This window comes from Myxocyprinus asiaticus, chromosome 8 (assembly GCF_019703515.2).
Source record: "Myxocyprinus asiaticus isolate MX2 ecotype Aquarium Trade chromosome 8, UBuf_Myxa_2, whole genome shotgun sequence".
Lineage (NCBI taxonomy): Eukaryota > Metazoa > Chordata > Actinopteri > Cypriniformes > Catostomidae > Myxocyprinus > Myxocyprinus asiaticus.
Genome location: NC_059351.1, coordinates 50,932,280 through 50,953,439, shown reverse-complemented (window position 1 = coordinate 50,953,439; position 21,160 = coordinate 50,932,280). Strand labels below are relative to the sequence as shown.

The 21,160-nt window shown below is 41.6% G+C and overlaps 1 protein-coding gene across 1 annotated transcript; it reads right to left on the bottom strand.

Moving 5' to 3' along the window:
* Nucleotides 1-3,532: 3,532 nt before the first annotated feature.
* Nucleotides 3,533-19,952, bottom strand: LOC127445474 (somatostatin receptor type 5-like). Its single transcript, XM_051705583.1, has 3 exons — nucleotides 19,855-19,952; nucleotides 16,823-17,954; nucleotides 3,533-3,654 (listed from the first exon to the last, which is right to left on the bottom strand). The coding sequence occupies exons 2-3, from the start codon at nucleotides 17,945-17,947 to the stop codon at nucleotides 3,571-3,573; spliced, it is 1,209 nt and encodes a 402-aa protein (XP_051561543.1). The 5' UTR covers nucleotides 17,948-17,954; nucleotides 19,855-19,952; the 3' UTR covers nucleotides 3,533-3,570.
* Between the last annotated feature and the right edge of the window lie 1,208 nt (nucleotides 19,953-21,160).

The window sequence follows — 21,160 nt, the reverse complement described above, 5'->3', positions numbered from 1 at the left end:
CATTTCAGCGTCTGTTAGGGCTGGGTAAAAATATAGATTTTATGATTAATCGTCATCTTCATTTGAACGATCCCGATATATCGATTCTTACAATCCCAAGCTCGATCTTTTACTTTTACTTTAAATTTACTTCAATTTTGGTTGTGTTAATTATTATATCTGTTAAATGAATAGTAATTGAACTGCATAGTTTGGGCCCAGTTGTTAATTTTTTTTATTTATGTTTTTGTAACGTGCAAAGACAATTTCTTTCATATGTAAGCAAAATGGATATTATAGAGTGCACCAGTGCACGCTGTCTGGGTTCCAGAAGTATTTTCCCCATTCATTTCTTCTATTGACTTTACATAAAGTCCTCCATAAAAGAGCTCTAAGCCATTAACCAAACCAACCAGCTCTGAGGTGAATCAAAACATCACAAAATTTTTTTTTAGGCAAAAAAGTGTTTGAAAATCGGACAAAATGACAAAGGTACAAGACTGTGTACTTACCGTCTTTCATGAGGGCACGGACTACAATCCCATGAAACACTGCGAATTAGGTCTTTGAATAAAAAACGATGGAATATATAAAACTATTGATTTTAGATTGTCGATTTTAAGTATAGAAACAAAATATTTTTTTGTTTATTGCAAAATATTCCGATATGTACAAGTAGATAAGTAGTTTAAGGGAGAAGGGAGACCGACTCGAAAACGTCATTCACAGTGTGTCATGGGAGTGGGCGGTCGCTCTGAGGCACGTTTCGCAGACTTCATTGGCCACGGTTCTCTGATTGGTTGATCTTTCTCTGCTTGACCATGGGTAATGTAGTTGTTTTCCATGAATTCCGCTATCAAACATGATTTTTAAACAATGAAGTTGAAATAGCACAAACTGATGGCTTCAACGGAAGCATATAACATCGATAAACAACCTCTTAGCTCATGGTAGGTCTGTCTTTAAAGGTTTATAAGTTATATTTGAGAATTATTTTGTCTATGGGATAAATGAATGGGATTTTTACTTGTGTAACCCAGCTGTTGCACTCTATAACTGAAATACACCCAAATGAATCAGAATCAAATCAGAAACGTATGAATCAGAATCAAATTGGAAAATATGTATTGATACCCAGCCCTAGTGTCTATCCAAATGTCTAAAAATACATGTGTACACTTTATGTACGAATACCTATGATAGCAAATGAGATCACCCTGGAAACGCAGATACGCAAACAAAACCGAACAATCTCCACCAAAGAACTGAAATCACTAAGTTGTCTCTAAGGTCTCCATTGAGGTCTTGTATTTTTTAAATGTGTGCTGATAGTTTGATCCGGGCCATGAAAAGGCACTTTGCTACATTTGGCAGAGAGTCGGGGACTGCTTATACATGTCGACACGGATGACAAAAAGCAATCTTGACCCTTATTCTCGAAAACTATTGAACACCACACCCTTAAGTACCGCAAATCCCAGATTCCCATATTCTTAACCCTCTCGGACGTTGGAAAGTTCAGTCAGCCCAAACATCCAGAAGCAATTTTTCACTCTTTGTTCAACCTGTCACTGCGAGCCCCCAGATGAGAAAAGGAATGTTTCCACCCAGAGTTGAGGAGCTCCGAGTGTGTCATGGGTCACCATTTGGTTCTATCCAAACTCGGATGTGGAATATTCCCTCTTGATATCTCCGACATTTGACAAGGCATTCCATTCCCCAATGCTTGTAAGATGACGTATACAGAAGTTAGTATACAACCATAAACTCTGAAGGTGTTCAATTGTCAACAAAGATGTTTTTCCATACTTCAAACAAGTAAAGCATTGCAGATTTTTAAGGTTTACAATTAGCAACAAAGAGGATTATTTACCATGATTTGCACAACTTTTTTCAGGTGATATATGACCTGAACATGTTCTTGACATGTTTCATGAGATGCATACACTCAACATACACACACAAAATCTCTATCTCAGAAATGTTCAGCAAATTTCTCAGTATCATCTTTCCTTTCTCCTCTAGTGTCAGATTAATGATTGATGTGAAGTGGCATCATGTGGCAACATTGCGCAACCACAGACGCAGAAGATCCCACGGATTTATGTGCAGAACCCACATAAATAGGCTATTGAGTGGAGAGAAGTGAAATCCTCTTCATTCCCCTAACAAATGTAGCCAGTTTGAATGGGAACGCCGTTCCCCTACAAAATTCACTCTGGGAACTCCATTCCCCTGCGTTCCCCCCATTTCCAGAACTGACTGTACATGTTGTTGCATTGTACTTGCATTTAAAGTACCTGCACATTTAACCTACCCCAACCCAAAACCCTAACCCAACCCTAACCCCTAAACTCTACTTCTAACCTCAGTGGCAGCAAATGTGAATCTTGTGAGAATTTCGCAGAACAACATGTAGTTACACATTAAATACATTGTATTATATGTATTTTTATGTTAGTACATAGTAAATAAAGACATTTTTTTATGTAAAGTGGGACCGTAAAAAACAGTACTGTCGGTAATGAGAATCATCATGGAAAACAATGGGAACAGTAAAAGTAAAATGTCCAGATGCGTTTCGGTAACGAGAATTTGCTGCTTATGTGTCCTGAAAATAATGTTGCAATGCAAAAAAGCTTCATATTCAATATATGCAAAATATATTTGATTTATTTATTTATTTATTCAATTTCTTTGTGTTTAAATTTGACCAGGACAGTTTCTGTGAGAATCACTCGATGACCAAAAATCTATGTGTGCCAATCAGTTTAATCTTAAACTGTTTATGACCTTAACCTGGTAAAGGAAAAACTTTTCATGTGTTTATGTAACTAGTCCTACTCAACACGCTCAGAGCGGGATTCCAACCGGCATCAGCTTGTGTTGAAGGCGGGCGCACTAACAAGGAGGCTAAAGGCTACAGCCTCTAGTATCAGTCGCTAGTGTGCCTCTTGACTCCAGGGGAGTGAGGTTTACACATACCGCACAGCTATCACGTACCAGCTGGCTCCTGTTACATTTACATGGCCAAGTGTGTTTGCTGATTAAGCATAATCAGTGTAAGATCAACCATGTAAGCGCACTCAATGGCAGTCTGACTGTACATTATCCCTTAAACTGTATTTTTTTTTTCTTTTGATTTTAAGGGGAAATATGACCCGGACATGTTTTCATAAGATCCACCTGTGTGTGTTATGACAGCATGTAGCAACATTCGTCCTCTCTAAATCCCCTTTGTTTGCATCTAAATTCCTCTTTCTTTTTTCTAAATCCCATTTTCCCATATTTTTGTTCACCTCCACCCAAAAGTATCCTGACATTGTTCTGATCAGCTCTCACGACACAGCAGGGTCACAGGTCACGGCTGGAGCTGGGCTTGGCAACAGAGGGCACCGGGTGGAGGCTGAGCTCTGCTGCACGGGAGGGCGGAGTCACTGGCACATTCAGGGGCGTGGCTTGAGGCTGAGGCCACACCTTCCGCAGGAAGCCAATGAAAGAAGGACAGACGAACAGAGAGATGAGAGAGAATAGGCCACAGAAAAGAAGATGAAATAGAGGTGAAAATGAGAGATGGAGAGAGAAAAGCATTTAGAGTGTGGACTGGCCAATGATGTGCGGCTTTGGAGGCTGTGGCTTCTCAGATGAGCTCATGCAAGTCTCTAACTGTAGATCCTGCAGAAACAAACAAAACATTACAGACAGTGGCACTTCTGCACCGCTCTATATGTGTTTGAAGTTTTAAAGTAACTGTAACTAAGTTAAATGTACTTCATATCAAAAGTACAAGCAAATGGTTTTAAAAGAATATTCCTGGGTCACTACAAGTTAAGCTCAATCGGCAGTATTTGTGGCATAATGTTAAGTTTTCTTTAAAAAAGAAAAGAATTGAGGTTACAGTGAGTCACTTAGAGTACAATGGAAGTGAATGGTGAAGTTGTTTTTTGCTTTTTTTCTGGAGAGTTTAAAGCAAGGGCACTAGCCAGGAAATTACTTTTGGGAGGGCCTCAATAAAAATGGATGGGCCAAGTTTGCACCCAATTTTTAAAAAATGTTTTACCAAACTTTCCTTAACAACTGAATAGCGGTGCATTCAAACAGTTCTTTCACACTTTCAGAAATTAGAATTTATGCATTTTTTTAATTATTTTATAAATATATATTTTAAATCAAAGAATAACCTCAAATATTCCCCGACCCACCCTTGGCTATGCCACTGGTTTAAAGTCAGAAATGTGACGCTTATAAATTTATAAAAGCACTTAATTAATCCATCTGTTAAAACGTGTGCATTGTTTGAAATGTAAAGTTGCTTAATTTGTTGTTTTTGCAGTCGTTTTAGCAGGATTACAGGATTACAGGGTTTACAGTGTTAAATCATCATGGATTGTAAAATTGGTTATAACTTTACACAGAAAAGGTTAGTCTTGTGGCTATACTTTTGAAACAATGAGTATTTTAATATTTATGGATTGGGCCCCATTCACTTCCATTGTGACTGCCTCACTGTAACCCAGATCTTTCCTTTTTTTAAAGGAAAAAAGCATGTTAACACGATTTTAGTGTGATAAAATCCCATAATAACCTTTTCTGTATAAAATGATATCCACTTTTACAACTGTATTGCCATGACGACATAACACTGAAAACCCCTAAAACTGTAAAAACGACAATTTAAACAACTTTAATTGAAGAATTAATGTAAGTGTTTTTTATAAAATTATAAACTTCAAATTTCTGACTTGAAACCCTCCAAAATTTGGCCCCATTCACTTCCATTGTAAGTGCCTCATTGTAACCTCGATTTTTGCTTTGTTTTTAAAGAAAAGGCGGAACAAGTCGAAATAAACTTTAGTGGTACTAAACATTATCCCACAGTAGTTGAGCTGAACTTGTATTGAACCCGGAATATTCCTTTAGTTTTAGGTTTGCAAATTACAAAATCAAATGCAGAATGCTGGAACACATGCAAAAAACATTATTCCACCCTTCCTTTTCCAATGTCTTTTCACCCATTTTTGTGTTTTTTCATTCTTCCTGTTTCTCATTCGGTAGAATAACATGTTCTTTTTATTTGCACAATCTGTTTCTCATTCAGTTTGACACTGAGATTCCCCGATGTTACTCAAGCAAAACTGAGAGAGAGGGAAATACCCCTGTACCAACACAACTGTGCTGTTGATGGATCTACAAACCTAAAGATATCAGAACCAGCCTGCATTTCCACTGACTTGAGTTGAATTTTTGAGATTGGAAATCATCGGATTATTCTCTGCTTTTGATGTCCAAATGTTAATAGGCATGTGCAGAACACATTGAATAACCTGGTTAGAACGCTGGTAAAGTTGTTTACATGCATGCAAAATTGGTGTAATGGGCAAAAAGCTACCTTAGTCGATCGATTTGTGCTTAAATGATTTATGACTGTTCCCTGATAAAAGAAAACTGTTTAAGGCGTTTACATGACCACACATTTTGTCCACTTTTTAAGCATAATCAGTGTAAGGTTGTGCATGTAAAAGCGCTCTACGTTACTAACCTGCCTAATTTTTTATAACTTACTCCTAGCTTCAAGAACTTATTTTACCATCCAAAGTAATTTAATTCTTTATTTATTTTATACCATCATTAGCTGGTTTGATATAATGGTCAGAATTCTGCTATCAAAAATCAACCAAATGATGAGCAATGCCATGTAAATTAATTTTATAGCTCTTCAATAGCTCTTTATAGCTCTTATTAACTTTATAATCTTACTGTATGTTAACAATTGCCTCATTTGTGTAGATTTTTTCCTCCTAAGGAATTTTAAGAGAACCATCAGAGACAAAGTTCCTACATATATGAAAACATAAATCAGAACTGAGCTATGAAAGAGCGACCACTGATAAAATGTTCTTTTGAGATTTTGTGTTTTCTCATGGAAATCTAGTCTCTCCACAAATCAGATTCACTATCAATCAAGCAGGAAAACACAATCTGCCGTCGAGAGACATTAAGGCTGGTATCAGTTCAGTGGATGCAGAAATAGCTTAAAAAGACTGGGCTTTTCACACTGATCCTGGATCAGAAGTGGAGTAAATTTGCAGTCATGTGGATCTGCTGCTCTCTAGAGACGTGCTGCTCTGATATCCCCACTGAATGAACGATGGGCCGTCTGATCTCACTTCCAGAAGGGTTTCTGCACAACAAACACACAGGGGCAAATTCACTAAAGCGGCATTGTAAAAAGCCGCTACCCACCCTCAATCTAGTTTAACTAGGCACTAAATGGACTGAAATAGCGCAGCATCGTGAGTAATGTAAATTGTCTTTATTTTCAGCCCTTTCTATGTCAATTTGGTCTATAATTAGGTTTATTATAGATGACACTTTATTCACAAAGCTCAGTGCTGTTTGTCTAACCACAATTTAAAAAATATATATTTTTACTTGTTCCTCCTAAGCTTGTAAAAAGCAAAAATTTGAGCAACAGTGAGGCAGGCACATACAATGGAATGAATGGGGACAATTTTTGAAAGTCAGAAATGTGAAGCTTATCATTTTATAAAATAATTTACATTATGTCTTCTGTTAAAACTAGTTAAATTTGAGCCATAAAGTTGTTTAAATCAGATTTTTTTCAGTCGTTTTAAGGTTGACGGTGATATGTTGTCATGGCAACGAAGTTATAAAACTGGATATTACTTTACACAGAGAAGGTTAGTCAGCATTTTTATCACACTAGATTTTGTGACACTAAAATCATGTTAAAATGCTAACTGTTTTACGTCTTGTGGCTGTACTTGTGGCTAACAGGAGTATTTTAACATTTACGGATTAGCCCCATTCACTAACATTGTAAGTGCCTCACTGTAACCCAGAGTTTTGCTTTTTGTTTTGATAAAAAGTTAATACATTTTTGTAGTCATCAACATTATGCCACGGAAAAGCGGAAAGCAATCTGTAAATTAAATGTTATAAATAGATATAATTTTCTCTTGATCATCATAGGAGTAATTTATCAAATGATTATTATCCGATGGAAACCAGGAAGTAATCACTTTTACATAAACAATGGTGAACGCGTTTCGGAGGACGCATTTTCGCTTTATTTCGAGCGAGAGAGAGAGAGGAGAAATCAGAGAGAGGAGAGAGAGAGGAGTGAGACATGGGCTCGCCGGCCCTGGACACGCTGTCGACTGGCCCTCAGCTCGCTATACTGCTTTCGTCCACGATGCCGGGTGACGGCACTGAACCCCAGTGTTGTAGTCAAAACCACCTAAACCGAGACCAAGTCATGACCAAGACCAGAGTGTATTGAGACTGAGAAAAGACTTTGAAGGGTTGAGACCAAGTAAAGACCAAGACCAGACCAGTGCGAGTCCCACACTGCATGACACACTTACGATAAAATGTGGAACATGCGAACCATAGGCACTCCTAAAATTGATCTGAAAGATCCACATTCCCATAAAAACACCCGCAGAAAACAAATGAAGATTCCTCTTCATTCACCTCTTTTATTGCCATATATATATACACACTGGTGGCCGAAAGTTTGGAATAATGTACAGATTTTGCTGTTTCTAAAGGAAATTGGTACTTTAATTCACCAAAGTGGCATTCAACTGATCACAAAGTATAGTCAGGACATTACCGATGTAAAAAACAGCACCATCACTATCTGAAAAAGTCATTTTTGATCAAGTCTAGAGAGACCCCATTTCCAGCAGCCATCACTCCAACACCTTATCCTTGAGTAATCATGCTAAACTGATCATTTGGTACTAGAAAATCACTTGCCATTATATCAAACACAGTTGAAAGCTGTTTGGATCGTTAAATGAAGCTTAACATTGTCTTTGTGTTTGTTTTTGAGTTGCCACAGTATGTAAGGTCAATATTAGGTCAGAAATGGCAAAAAAGAAACAGCTTTCTCTAGAAACTCATCAGTCAATCATTGTTTTGAGGAATGAAGGCTATACAATGCTTGAAATTGCCAAAAAACTGAAGATTTCATACAAAGATGTACACTACAGTCTTCAAAGACAAAGAACAACTGGCTCTAACAAGGACAGAAAGAGATGTGGAAGGCCAGATGTACAACTAAAAAGAGGATAAGTACATCAGAGTCTCTAGTTTGAGAAATAGACACCTCACATGTCCTCAGCTGACAGCTTCATTGAATTCTACCCGCTCAACACCAGTTTCATGTACAACAGTAAAGAGAAGACTCAGGGGTGCAGGCCTTATGGGAAGAATTGCAAAGAAAAAGCCACTTTTGAAACAGAAAAACAAAAAGAAAAGATTAGAGTGGGCAAAGAAACACAGACATTGGACAACAGATAATTGGAAAAGAGTGTTCTGGATCTTAACCCCATTGAGCTTTTGTGGGATCAGCTAGACTGTAAGGTGCGTGAGAAGTGCCCGACAAGACAGCCACATCTATGGCAAGTGCTACAGGAAGTGTGGGGTGAAATGTCACCTGAGTATCTGGACAAACTGACCGCTAGAATAACAAGGATCTGCAAAGCTGTCATTGCTGCACGTGGAGGATTTTTTGATGAACACTCTTTGAAGTAGTTTAAGTAGTTTTTTAAATTGTAATAGTAATTTTTCACGTTATTAATGTCCTGACTATACATTGTGATCAGTTGAATGCCACTTTGGTGAATAAAAGTATCAATTTCTTTCCATAAGAGCAAAATCTGTACATTATTCTAAATTTTTGGCCACCAGTGTATGTGTGTGTATATATATATATATATATATATATATATATATATATATATATATATATATATATATATATATATTTGTGTGTGTGTGTGTGTGTGTGTGTGTGTATTAGTGTACCATGAGAAATGTCTTGATAAAAAAATCAAAAGGCATTGCAGAAGTGAATTTTCCTTCGATGAGCAAGCAAATACAGACAAACACTAAGGAGCTGAAATCAACTTTACCATCTTTATTCAACACTCCTTTCCCAAGTTCTACCATCCGCCTAAAACAATAAAATTTTTGTGCAAGCATCACATCAGGTTTTCTGGATGACTCTTCCCCTAGAAACCGTCATTAAATACAGAATATATCAAAAATTATTCAATACTTAAGTCTTCACTTTTTTCTGTCTTTTCTTAAACAATATAGTAAGTTTTTGTTGTTGTTTTTGAACCAACAACAAGCCTTGTATAAATGTGTGTAATTTGCTAACCACATAGCTAAATCTAGAAAATAGAACAAATAATACCAAACATAAGCAAAGCAGCCTATTCAAAATGTAAACTTTTCATATAAGTAGAGGCGCATTTCTCGGTGTCCACTCTCTGCTGTCACATCTCTAGTTCCCTATCTGTCACTCACTCGACGTTGTGTCGATGTAGTGACACTAGGGTTCACTCTTGGGAGCCCTAAACACCTCTGATCTTTGAAAATTAGGCCAATGGGTATTGGCGAGTGGAATTTGCATGCAACTCCCCGGACATACGGGTATAAAAGGAGCTGGTATGCAACCACTCATTCAGATTTTTTCTTCGGAGCCAAGCGGTTCTATTAATTGAAGCTGAATTCATCCGTGAGTTCATTCACCTCATCTGCTGGATTTTATGGCACATTTCAGCGGCTTCTCCCCCACCGCAGGAAGCAGACGCCACCTGTCTCATGGCCGGCCGCCAAGAACCCTAGGAAGGCTTCGAAGCGCCCCTGAGACGGGTGACCCAGGGACGAGGAGATCCGCTTCTACGGAGCTGGTAGACAGACCACTCCATCCCCTGGTGGAGGGCCGGGAGGAGAATCTTTTGTTTAATTTTTCCCCGCATGCCCATGAGTCTGCGGTACGCAAAACTTAAACAAAAAAGTGGTTTCCTTGTTCTCTGGGTCACATGTCAGGTGTGCATGGCCGTCGTCACGACCACCGTCCACCGTCTCATTTTCGCAGGTTTGGCACTCCAGCAGCTTGCGCTTTCCAACCCATCGCGATGGCTGACCCGGACCATCCGACTCAGCTACACAATTCAGTTTGCCAGGTGCCCGCACAGGTTCAGCGGTGTCTGCTTCACCGCGGTGAAGGGTGAGAGCGCCGTTACCTTGCGTGCGGAGATCGCGACCCTTCTGCGCAAGGGCGCGATAGAGCCTGTCCCTTCAGCCGAGATGAAAAAAGGTTTTTACAGCCCTTACTTCATCGTACCGAAGAAAGGTGGAGGGTTGCGGCCAATCTTGGACCTGCAAGTCCTGAACCGGGCAAGTCCTTCAAGATGCAGATGCAAAAACGCATTTTAGCGAGTGTCCGGCATCAAGATTGGTTCACGGCAGACCTGAAGGACGCGTACTTCCACGTCTCGGTTTTACCTTGACACAGACCCTTCCTGCTGTTTGCTTTCGAGGGCCGGGCGTACCAGTACAAGGTCCCCCCTTCAGCCTGTCCTTGTCCCCTCACGTCTTCACGAAGGTCGCAGAGGCAGCCCTTGCCCCGCTAAGGGAAGTGGGCGTCTACATACTCATCTACCTCGATGACTGGCTGATCCTAACTCACTCTCGAGAGTTACTGTGCGCGCACAGGGACCTGGTGCTCAGGCACTTCAGCCGTCTAGGGCTTCATGTCAACTGGGAAAAGAACAAGATCTCCCCGGTTCAGAGCATCTCTTTTCTCGGCTTGGAGTTGGACTCAGTCTCGATGACGGCGCGCCTCATGAACAAGCGCGCACAGTCGGTGCTGAACTGTCTGAAGGCGTTCAGACAGAAGACAGCAGTTCCACTGAAACTTTTTCAGAGGCTCCTGGGGCATATGGCATCCTCTGCGGTTGCCACAGTGCTCGGGTTGATGCATATGAGACTGCTTCAGCATTGGCTTCAGACTCGAGTCCCGAGATGGGCATGGCACCACGGGACACATCGCGTGGTCGTCACGCCAATCTGTCGCCGCCTCTTCAGCCCTTGGAACGGCCTAGCATTTCTACGGGCAGGGGTTTCCCTAGAGCAGGTCTCCAGGCACATTGTGGTTACGACAGACGCCTCCGAGACGGGCTGGGGCGCCATATGCAATGGGCACACAGCCGCCGGCTCCTGGACTGGCTCGCAGCTGCGTTGGCACATGAACTGCCTCGAGTTGTTGGCAGTACTGCTCGCCCTGTGGAGGTTCCGGCCGTTGATCCAGGGTAAGCACGTGTTGGTCCGGACGGACAACACGGTGACGGTAGTGTACATCAACCATCAAGGCTGTCTACGCCCCGCTGCATGTCACAACTCGCCCGCTGTCTCCTCCTCTGGAGTCAGCAGCGCTTCAAGTCGCTACGAGCCACTCACATCCCGGGCGACCTCAACGCCGCAGCGGATGCGCTGTCACGACAGGTTACGCTCAGGGGAGAGTGGAGACTCCACCCCCAGGTGGTCCAGCTGATCTGGAGTCGATTCGGTCGAGCACAGGTAGACCTGATTGCTTCCCGAGAATCCTCCCACTGCCTGCTTTAGTACGCCCTGACCGAGGCACCCCTCGGTATAGATGTGCTGGCACACAGATGGCCCCCATGACTACGCAAATACGCGTTTCCCCCAGTGAGCCATCTTTCTCAGGGACGGGGCACCATCTGGCACCTGCGACGAGACCTCTGGAATCTCCATGTCTGTCCCTTGGATGGGACGCGGAAGACCTAAGTGGCCTACCACCCACGGTGGTAGACACGATCACTCAGGCTAGGGCTCCCTCTATGAGGCACCTGTATGCTTTGAAGTGGCATCTGTTCGCTAAGTGGTGTTCTTCCTGACGCGAAGACCCCAGATATGCACAGTCGGATTGGTGCTTTCCTTCCTGCAGGAGAGGCTGGAGGGGTGGCTGTCCCCCTCCACCTTGAAAGTGTATGTAGCCGCTATAGCGGCACACCACGACACAGTGGACGGTAAGTCCTTAGGGAAGCATGACCTGATCATCAGGTTCCTGAGAGGCGCTAGGAGGTTGAATCCCTCCAGACCGTGTCTCATCCCCTCATGGGACCTCTCTGTAGTCCTTCAGGGACTACGGGGAGCCCCCTTCGAGCCCCTGGAGTCAGCTGAGCTTAAGGCACTCTCTTTGAAGACTGCCCTCCTGACTGCGCTTACTTCCATCAAGAGGGTAGGGGACCTGCAGGCATTCTCTGTCAGTGAAATGTGCCTGGAGTTCAGTCCAAGCTACTCTCACGTGATCCTGAGACCCTGACCTGGCTATGTGCCCAAGGTTCCCATGACCCCATTTAGGGATCAGGTGGTGAACCTGCAAAGCGCTGCCCCAGGAGGAGGCAGACCCAGCTTTTGGCATTTCCGTGTCCGGTGCATACTTTACTCATCTATTTGGATTGCACGCAGAGCTTTAGAAGCTCCGAGCAGCACTGTGTCTGCTTTGGTGGACAGCGGAAAGGAAGCGCTGTCTCCAAACAGAGGATCGTCCACTGGGTCATTGACGCCATCGTGATGGCATATCACCCTCAGGACGTGCCGCCCTCCGTGGCGCTATGAGCCCACTCTACTAGGAGTATAGCGGCCTCCTGGGCCCTGACCAGTGGGACCTCTTTGGCAGACATCTGCAGAGCAGCGGGCTGGGCGATACCCAACACCTTTGCAAGGTTCTATAATCTCCAGGTTGAGCCGGTTTCGTCCTGTGTGTTGTCAGGTCTGAACAGGTAAGTTCCGGGACAGCTGGCTGGATGTACCGCTTGCGTATAGTGCCTTTCCCCTCCCATGAGGTGATGACATGCGCCTTTGACTCCCAGTCATGTTCACAAGTTGTGATCTCTGGATGATTTTCCCCCTTGGCCCTGTGGCAGACGAGTTTGCGGAGAAACTGGGGTAGGTGCTCCACATGCGCTGGTTCCCCATAGGTGTCCCATGTGATCTATCTTCCGATAAATCACTTCCCTGTCGGTAAACTGCATCTTCCTTGGGCAGAGGCCCCTCTGCCCCCGGTCACCATGCTTGCAGAAACTCCTCCCCCCTCAAGTAGGACCTACCAGGCGACTTCTCCACATGACATACTTCCGACAAGACTCGGTAAGACCATGTGATGTATTTCCACTCAAAATACCCCCCCTTCTCTGGGCAGGGTGTGGTCTACGCAGTGTCTTCCCCTTGGGAGTGACACCCCCCCCCCTCCGATGTAGGCATTTATGGCCCCCAGTCAGTTAACAAATTCCACTCTTTTTGGGGAGAAAAAGAGGAAAAGAGGCCACGGCTGGGCTAGCCTGTCCCTATTTGTTGGGCAGTCAACTTGTTCCCGAAGGACCGTTTGATGCTCATAAGAGCACTGGGGGAGGTTATGTGACGGCCTGGTGCGCTGGCTACGAGGCACATAGAGGTCTGCCCGTCTCGCACCGCTAGTCCACATAACACAGTTCAGTAGTTGTGGCGTTTTGTATAGGAACCCCCAGTGTCACTACATAGACACAATGTCGAGTGAGTGACAGATGGAGGGAACGAGACTTTGTGTCCCTCTTGCCACAACGCTGAACTACCCACTGAAATGGCCGGGACCTTGTCTTGGCTCCTCAGCACAAAACCAGAATGAGTGGTTGCATACCAGCTCCTTTTATACATGTATGTCTGGGGGAGTGGCATACAAATGCAAATATGTTAACTATATTAGGTGGCTTGCGCACCTAGCTAGGTGGCAAATAGCTGGCAAGCAACTGAAAATAGCGCCCAAAAAAACAGTAAATACATAGGTAGCTAATATGTATAGCTAATACTCGCTAAATCTCTTTGGGTGAGGGATGTGGGATATTCCACTTGATATCTCCAATCTCCGACTAAAGGCATTCCAATGCCAGATGCTCAGAAGATGACATTAAAGGAAACAAAACTGCAACGCTCCCGTTAGCTTAGCAGGTGTTTGACTGTCACCAGAGATTTCTCTTAATAACCCAATTAATAAACAATCAGCAATGCTAGCATTTGTGCTACAGGTGTACGACTATCAAAAGAGAGTTTACCATGTTTTGAACACCTGCTACTCTGCTAACATTTGTTTAACACGCTTTAATATCATGTAATGTAGGAACTTTGACTAATTTATCAATATTATTTAATAAAAGTGAATGTTTATCACTTATTTTGTACATCTTCCTGGGTGCCGACATGATTGTGTGACATCACGCACCTGCATCTCAGCGAAATCAGAGTTAAAAATTTCCACACGACTTTCCAAGTTGTAATTACGTCTTCAAGTGGCGTTCCATTGCACTTTTCCCAGTAGGAAGTTGGAAAATTCAACTTTCCGAGTTGAATGGAATGCAGCAAGAGGCAGATTGCTAACGTTAGTTAGCTAGCTTTGCTAGCATCACTTACACTTTTCCTTTCTGAGTGCCGATAAAAGTTTGACGTGGTCCCAGCCGTCTCGTTAAGCATTGCATTGCAGAATATACATGCATACATGCTGCTGTGTGTTTTCTTTTGGATGTTTTTTTGTTGATGAACTTTTTGTGGTTTAGGTCAGTGTTTCCCAACCTTTTTTCTGCCACGGCACATTTTTATGATTAGAAAATCCCATGGAACACCACTATCCCACATAACCATCATCAACAGTTTTCCTTTTCAAGAACATGTCCATGTTTTCTGTCTGTCTTAGTAGCTTGAACTCATAATGTTTTAAATTCAACTATGCAAAAAACGCAAGTAACATAGGTACACTGTATAATGAGGTCACAGATGTAAAGAGTGCTAACTGGATAATGAAAAACCAACAAATTTGTGTCTTTTCCAATTTGTAGATTTGTTCTTACAAATTAATCCTTGCAAATCTAATTGTATTTATTTTACTGTCTTTTCCGGAAATAAAGTCGCACCTGACTATAAGTTGCACCGAGTTAAAATCGCGAAAAAAAGTCGCATTGACAGAGGTTGGATCCGGCAGGCACTAAGGACCCGAGAGCAGCCGTCCGGCCTCCATACACCGGTTTAGATGTCAAACGCGCTTCGTGAAGATTACAGAGAATCTACACATCGTATCACGATGTTTTTGGACTTGTTTAAAACAGGAGCATTTTCTTTTAGTAATCGTTTGTAACAGTTTCTCATATTCTTTTTATGTTTCATGAGAGAACTGCATCAAGCAAGCCACATCTGTTCATAACATCTGTAAATCTATGCTGTGCACAAATAAATCGTTTTAATCTGTGAGTAAAACAATACACCTGTTGCATTCTGTTCATTCATTTGGTTCAATGACTGAATGTTTTTACTACAAGTGTGATGATGAAGCATCATTTTGTGGGCATGTGAGTGTGTTTGACAGCGGAATAGAATTTGTTAGAACATGGTTATGATGGACAAAATATTTAAACTGGTTGCACAAAATACTTTGTAATGGAAAACATACTGAATTGGCAACTTTAAAACTCTTCTACCGTTTATGCCTTCACTAAAATACAGAAAACAAAATGTATTTATTTATTTTGAGGAATCTGATCATTTTCTATGGCACACCTGACAATCTTTCACGGCACACTAGTGGGCACAGTGGTTGAGAAACGCTGGTTTAGGTAGCCAAATTGTATTACAGAAGATTTGGCTGACATCTCTCAGACAGCCACAATTTCTTCTCCTGTCTCCCGCATTTACTTTCTTGGAGTGTGTGTGAAGGGGGGCTGGGAGGGGTGACAGCTGTTAACAGTAACAACAGTTTCAAATTAGAAATGAGTCAAGTTATTGCTTGCATTTGAAGCAGGAAGTTTTACATCCAATCACAGTAATGATGTTAACAAATAAATCGGACAATGCACAGGCAATTTAGTGATATCCCCGCAGTTGTGGTCTTGACAGGTCTTGAAATAAAATCCCGAGTCCTCTTTGTCTGTGACCGAGACAAGACCGAGTAAAAATTTGGTCGATTCCGAGATGAGACCGAGACCTTCAAAAAGACCAGTATCGAGTACTACAACACTGCTGGACCCCTCAGCCATCCCTTTCGGTTGCTGGTTGATGCAGTGCTCCAGCGCCACCGGATAGAGCACTCCCTCGGCATCACGATCCACAGTCAGTGGAGAGGACTCCTTGACGGCGCATTCTTTCTCCTTCCTGGGTTTCGGCACCAGTGTAACAATTCAAGGATGGCAAAGGAGGAAACTGGGACCGGCTTAACACAAACACATAGACACACACACACACAGCGGCCACATGTGGCTCTCTCTCGAACTGGCATCTCCGTCTCCCCTTTGTCTCTCTCTCCCGCTGATTAGTTGACTCAGCGCTGGCCGTGCACACTCACGGCCCGGCCATGCCCTCCTCTTCGTCACAATATAAAAACAATTTTCACTGAATTTCCTGCAAAAAATAACTTTAGCATCATATATTCTGTTACTGTGATATAAAACTACTCATACCAGGATAAACGATTTTGGTTTTACAGCCCACCCCTATCTGTTGCCCAACCTAATTTCTCTCTTTCAATCACACTCACGGTCATGTACTGTATGGGGGTAGTTTTCTCCCTGAAGGCACAAAAGGGGTTATGACTGACAGGACAGGAAGAAACACACACACAAACTCACATGCAAACACTTGTACACACTAGCAAACACAGTCTCTCTCTGTGTGTCTATTCCCTGCTCACTAAATAAGTTTTAGTAAGAGTGTTTCTCTGGGGAGTGGGGAGGGATCAGCAGGTGGCCAGCTGTATCGAATGTGAAATTCTCTACATGTTTGGAATCCACAGAGAATTAACCAACACCGCAGTGAATGGCCAAACACTAACTGACCCTAACTTTATTGTGTTCTTTCTTAAAAGGAATAATAACGCTCTAGAAATATAAACACTCAACACATTCATTAAACTCATGCAAAAGCAAAAATAGCATAAAAAGTGACTGTAAATAAGTTGTAATGAATGCTGCCGTAATTGTACCTGGCTGCTCTGTGCGTGTCCATTGAAGTCATTGTTCCGAGGTGTCAGAAACGAGTCGTGAGTCGTCGTTTTCTCCGTCCGTGGTACACTGGGATTTCCATCCTCCACTCCATTGGCCTTCCGAACACATAGGACCTTCCGAAAACTCTGCTTGAAATTGTCGGACAGAAACCCGTAGAGCAGTGGATTTGCGCAACTGTTGGCATACGACAGGATGACGACAAAAAAATACCACCCAGCCATGACGCTGTTCTCCGGGAGTATGAACACCAGGTTTACGATGTTGATGATGTAGAACGGCAGCCAGCAAAGCACAAACACAACCACGATAATCACCACCATGCGCGTCACCTTCCGTTCTGAACGCCGCCGCTTTGTAAATCCGGCCCGGGCACCAGACGACTTCACCTTGACTACGATGAGAAGGTAACACATGCAGATGACCAGCAAGGGGCCAAAGAATCCGAGCATTGCGGTGTAAAGGATAAACGCTGTCGACCAAACATCATGTGGTTCGGGCCAACTCATGTTACATGAGTAAAAAGTGTCCTGAACATCCGAGAATATCACCACGGGAAGAACAACGACAAACGAAAATGCCCAAACTGCAGCGCTAACTGCTTTAGCAACCCGTGGCCGGCGCCATCTAGTGGAGCGAATAGGATGGACAACTGCTAAATAGCGGTCGATGCTCATCACAGTCAAACAGAAGATGCTCGTGAACTGGTTTAGTGAGTCTGCTGTCATGACAACGCGACACAGGAATGAGCCGAATGGCCAATAGGAAAGTGCGTTTTGTGTCGTTAGAAAAGGAAGGCCCAAAATATAGAGCTCATCAGCGATGGCCAGATTCAAAATGTAGATGTTTGTAACGGTTTTCATCTTGGCATAACGTAAAATCACATAGATAGCGAGAGTGTTCCCGATAAGTCCAACGATGAACACAGTAAATGATATCACTGCGGTGACCATGGTGCTGCCTACTTGGAACGGCATACTTTGACCTGACACATTGGCAGTGTAATTCCCAAAAGGGGTCGAAATTCCTGAAAAACCCAATCTAATGGAGGAGTTATAATCCCCTGGGATGGGTCCCGTCCACCCGGATAGGTTGAATGACTCCATTCTGGATCTGAGAATGAGGGATAGAGAGAGAGATTAAAAAAGTTCAAAAACAAGTGTCGAGCTGAGAAAAGGATGAGTAACTGTACTGTATACAAAGAATGAAAAAGAGAGATATAGACCCTGTTTACACCTGGTATCAACATAAGTTCCTATAATACATGTATTTGAGAAAATAAAGGAGAGCATTACGCTCAAAATGCTATTTGCGCCAATGATTAAATTATTTTTGAAACCGACTTTTCCATGTTATCAATATGCAGTGATAAATGTAGAAAGGTATGTATGTAGTAATTAAATCAGAGACCCTCTTGATGCAATCCGATCAGATGTTATACATTTAATACACATGTTAGTGTGTAAACAGGGCTATAGAGTATAAAGCAGAAATGCCTGTTCCAGAGTCCTTAGCTTTGACAGCATTTGTAAGAACCGTGGCTCAGCATAGCTTCTCTTTGTGTATTTGTTAGAGGTAGATAATATGGCTTGTGTTTATTCTAATGTCCATGAGTATATTTGTTTTACAATGAGACATCTAAGAGACTGACTCTATGCAGGAACAAAAGACGATCACACTTCAGCAATATACTGTACAGACCAGAGCCAAAACAATAAACCTGCCCAAGCATTCAGACTTGACACAACACATATATGCAATCCCCTCTATCTCTCCATGACTCTCTTTTTAAGCAAAAACTCCTTTTTTTTCTTTCTTTCCTTAGCATTTTCCCACAACCCAAACACTGAGGCTTCACACATGCATCAGAAAATTATAAATAAGGGCACGGTTAAGAATAAGCGCTTTACTGAGTATCTTCTCAAACAAAGACTTTTCAAGCTTATTTAAAATATGTGGACTTTGGTGTGAACTTAAGTGTTGATTTATTTTCAGTCAATCCTTCAAAAAAAAAAATAATAATTAAAGGTTCTTTATCGGCATGTATGGTTCCATGAAGAACCTTTAGGATCTATAAAACCCATCACACAAAAGTTTATTTGTAATGGAAAAGGGTTCTTTAGACTGTAAAAAGGTTCTTAAAAAATTGTTCTTTCAATAATTCCATTGATGGGATCTTTGGGTAACCAAAAATTCTTCTTCTATGCAATTGATGCAAAAAAACAAAACAAAAAAAAAACTTTTTTTTTTTTTGGAACCTTTATTTTTAAGAGTATTCCTGACTGCACCATGCATGCAGTTGTTAAGGTTCAGAATATTTTTGCATGCTGAACAAACAAGACCGCACAATACTTTAGTATAGAGGTTTTTGACCATGCCTAAAGACCCCCATGCAATCCAGGGATAAATACAGTAAAAAACTAGATTTTATTAGCAACACTTGAATAACTTTCAGTAAGAGCATGAGCTAACATTAATGCATAATATTACTTAACATGTCATAAGGTAATCTTCATTCAAATAGTTAGAAATGCCACCAAAATGTATGTTTTATACTTATATCTTAAGGTGAAAAAAAATGTCTTTAGTCGATTGTTCTTGCTGTAATTGCGACACAAATGTAACGAGTGTTCCAACAAGCTTTCTTTTAAACAGTGAAAACATTCTATTTAAAACACGCCGCTGTCACCACGATCAAATCAGTCCCAAGTCGTCAAAAACAATGCGAAGAACGTTTGCCTGTGATTAGTCGGTGCTGAAATAATAATAAGTGATGCGAGAACAGTGTATTTGATTCTCTTAGTGATGAAGCAATGCATTTTTAAACCTGATTCATGAAACAATCGTCTTAGCTTACTTGTGTTTATCAAAATTGCGCAGCAAGGAGTGGAACACCCCTAGACAGACATGAGCAGATTAAATTAACATAAAAAAACACCGAATAGCATCGTGTGAGAACAACTGTTAACAGAATGCAACAACATGTATTGAATTAACAATGTGATATACCAACCTTTTGACGCGCGCGCTCTCTCTACATGGCACCAGTCTGTGGCATCGCGACAGGTGATGGCATCTGGTGCACGATTCACTCTGATATCGTATTAAACTTCCCAGTTACACCATACGAGAGAGAGAGAGAGAGAGAGAGAGAGAGAGAGAAGCCTCGCGCGTGCTTCATGCACAGTGATTATCCCATACAGTAATCATCCCTCTCTTATAATATAATGTAATCCAGATCGAACAATATAACATAAAAAACATATAGGGCTATATTCCGCCGGATTATTGTTTGCAGCAGTCACGCAAAAAGAGGACAAACGATTGAAAGAGATTTTGGTCCATAAAACTTGGAGAACGTGACGCGGATTCTGATGAAGGTGATGCGCGTTTTACGGGACCCTCCTCGCGGCAGCGCACCTGCGAAGTAAAAAGGGGCAGTTCACACATGACTTGTTCTTGCGTTCAAAACAGATAACAAGTGAATTAAACAGAGACGGGTTTAATAAGAGCTGAACAACTTTTAACTTGACATGGCGTCTTAAAAACGCGTGGACTCTTTACACTACAAAAAAATAAAAAATAAATAAAAAATCCGTAGGGGCCTAATTTTAATGGTAAAAAAAATAATAATATTAAAAAAAATAAACACAAAAATTTTTTTTTTTTTACAAATGCTACAGTGAAAATAATTTGTTAATGGGTAAGTTACCTGAACATATAGGCTACTGTAAAAAAAAAAAAATCATATATTTAACAAGACAGTATGTAATTTTACGGTAAATTTTTACTGTAGGCTACCTATTTTACTGGAAAGATGTTTTATGTGAAAAGTATGACTTTAACGAATAATTAACAGTGAAAATGCATATTTTGTTTAACAATAGAACACATACTTTTTATGGTATTCTATTGTAAATGGTAAAAAATCAATAATAGGGCGTTCCCAGAATTCCCTGCATGACCATCACATTTCATGATATTTTATGGGAATAGTTTCTTCTTACATTGGGGTGTGTTGTATTATTCTGTGTTATATTTTATGTAGTTTAGTTAATGTTTTGTGTCACATGTGATGTTACCCTGATCATGTTTTGTGTTTGTGTGAGGAACACTCTGCACTGTGTTACTCTTGTTCCTGGAAGGTGGTCACTCTTGATGAATTCAAGTCATCATGTGGCCTTTTGTGTTTATTATAGTGATTAACAATATATAAGAAAGTGAAAAGCAGACTTTTATAGTTCCAGAAGATTTATTTAGACTGGATCATTTAATAATATAAAATATTGAGGCATCAAAATTACATCCCATAAAGCCTG

Coding starts and splice junctions, on each gene's coding strand:
- LOC127445474 (XM_051705583.1), bottom strand. CDS start 17,947: ATGGAGTCATTCAACCTATCCGGGTGGACGGGACCCATCCCAGGGGAT. Junction 3,655..16,822: donor GACACGCACAGAGCAGCCAG/GTACAATTACGG, acceptor TTGTTTCTGCAG/GATCTACAGTTAGAGACTTG.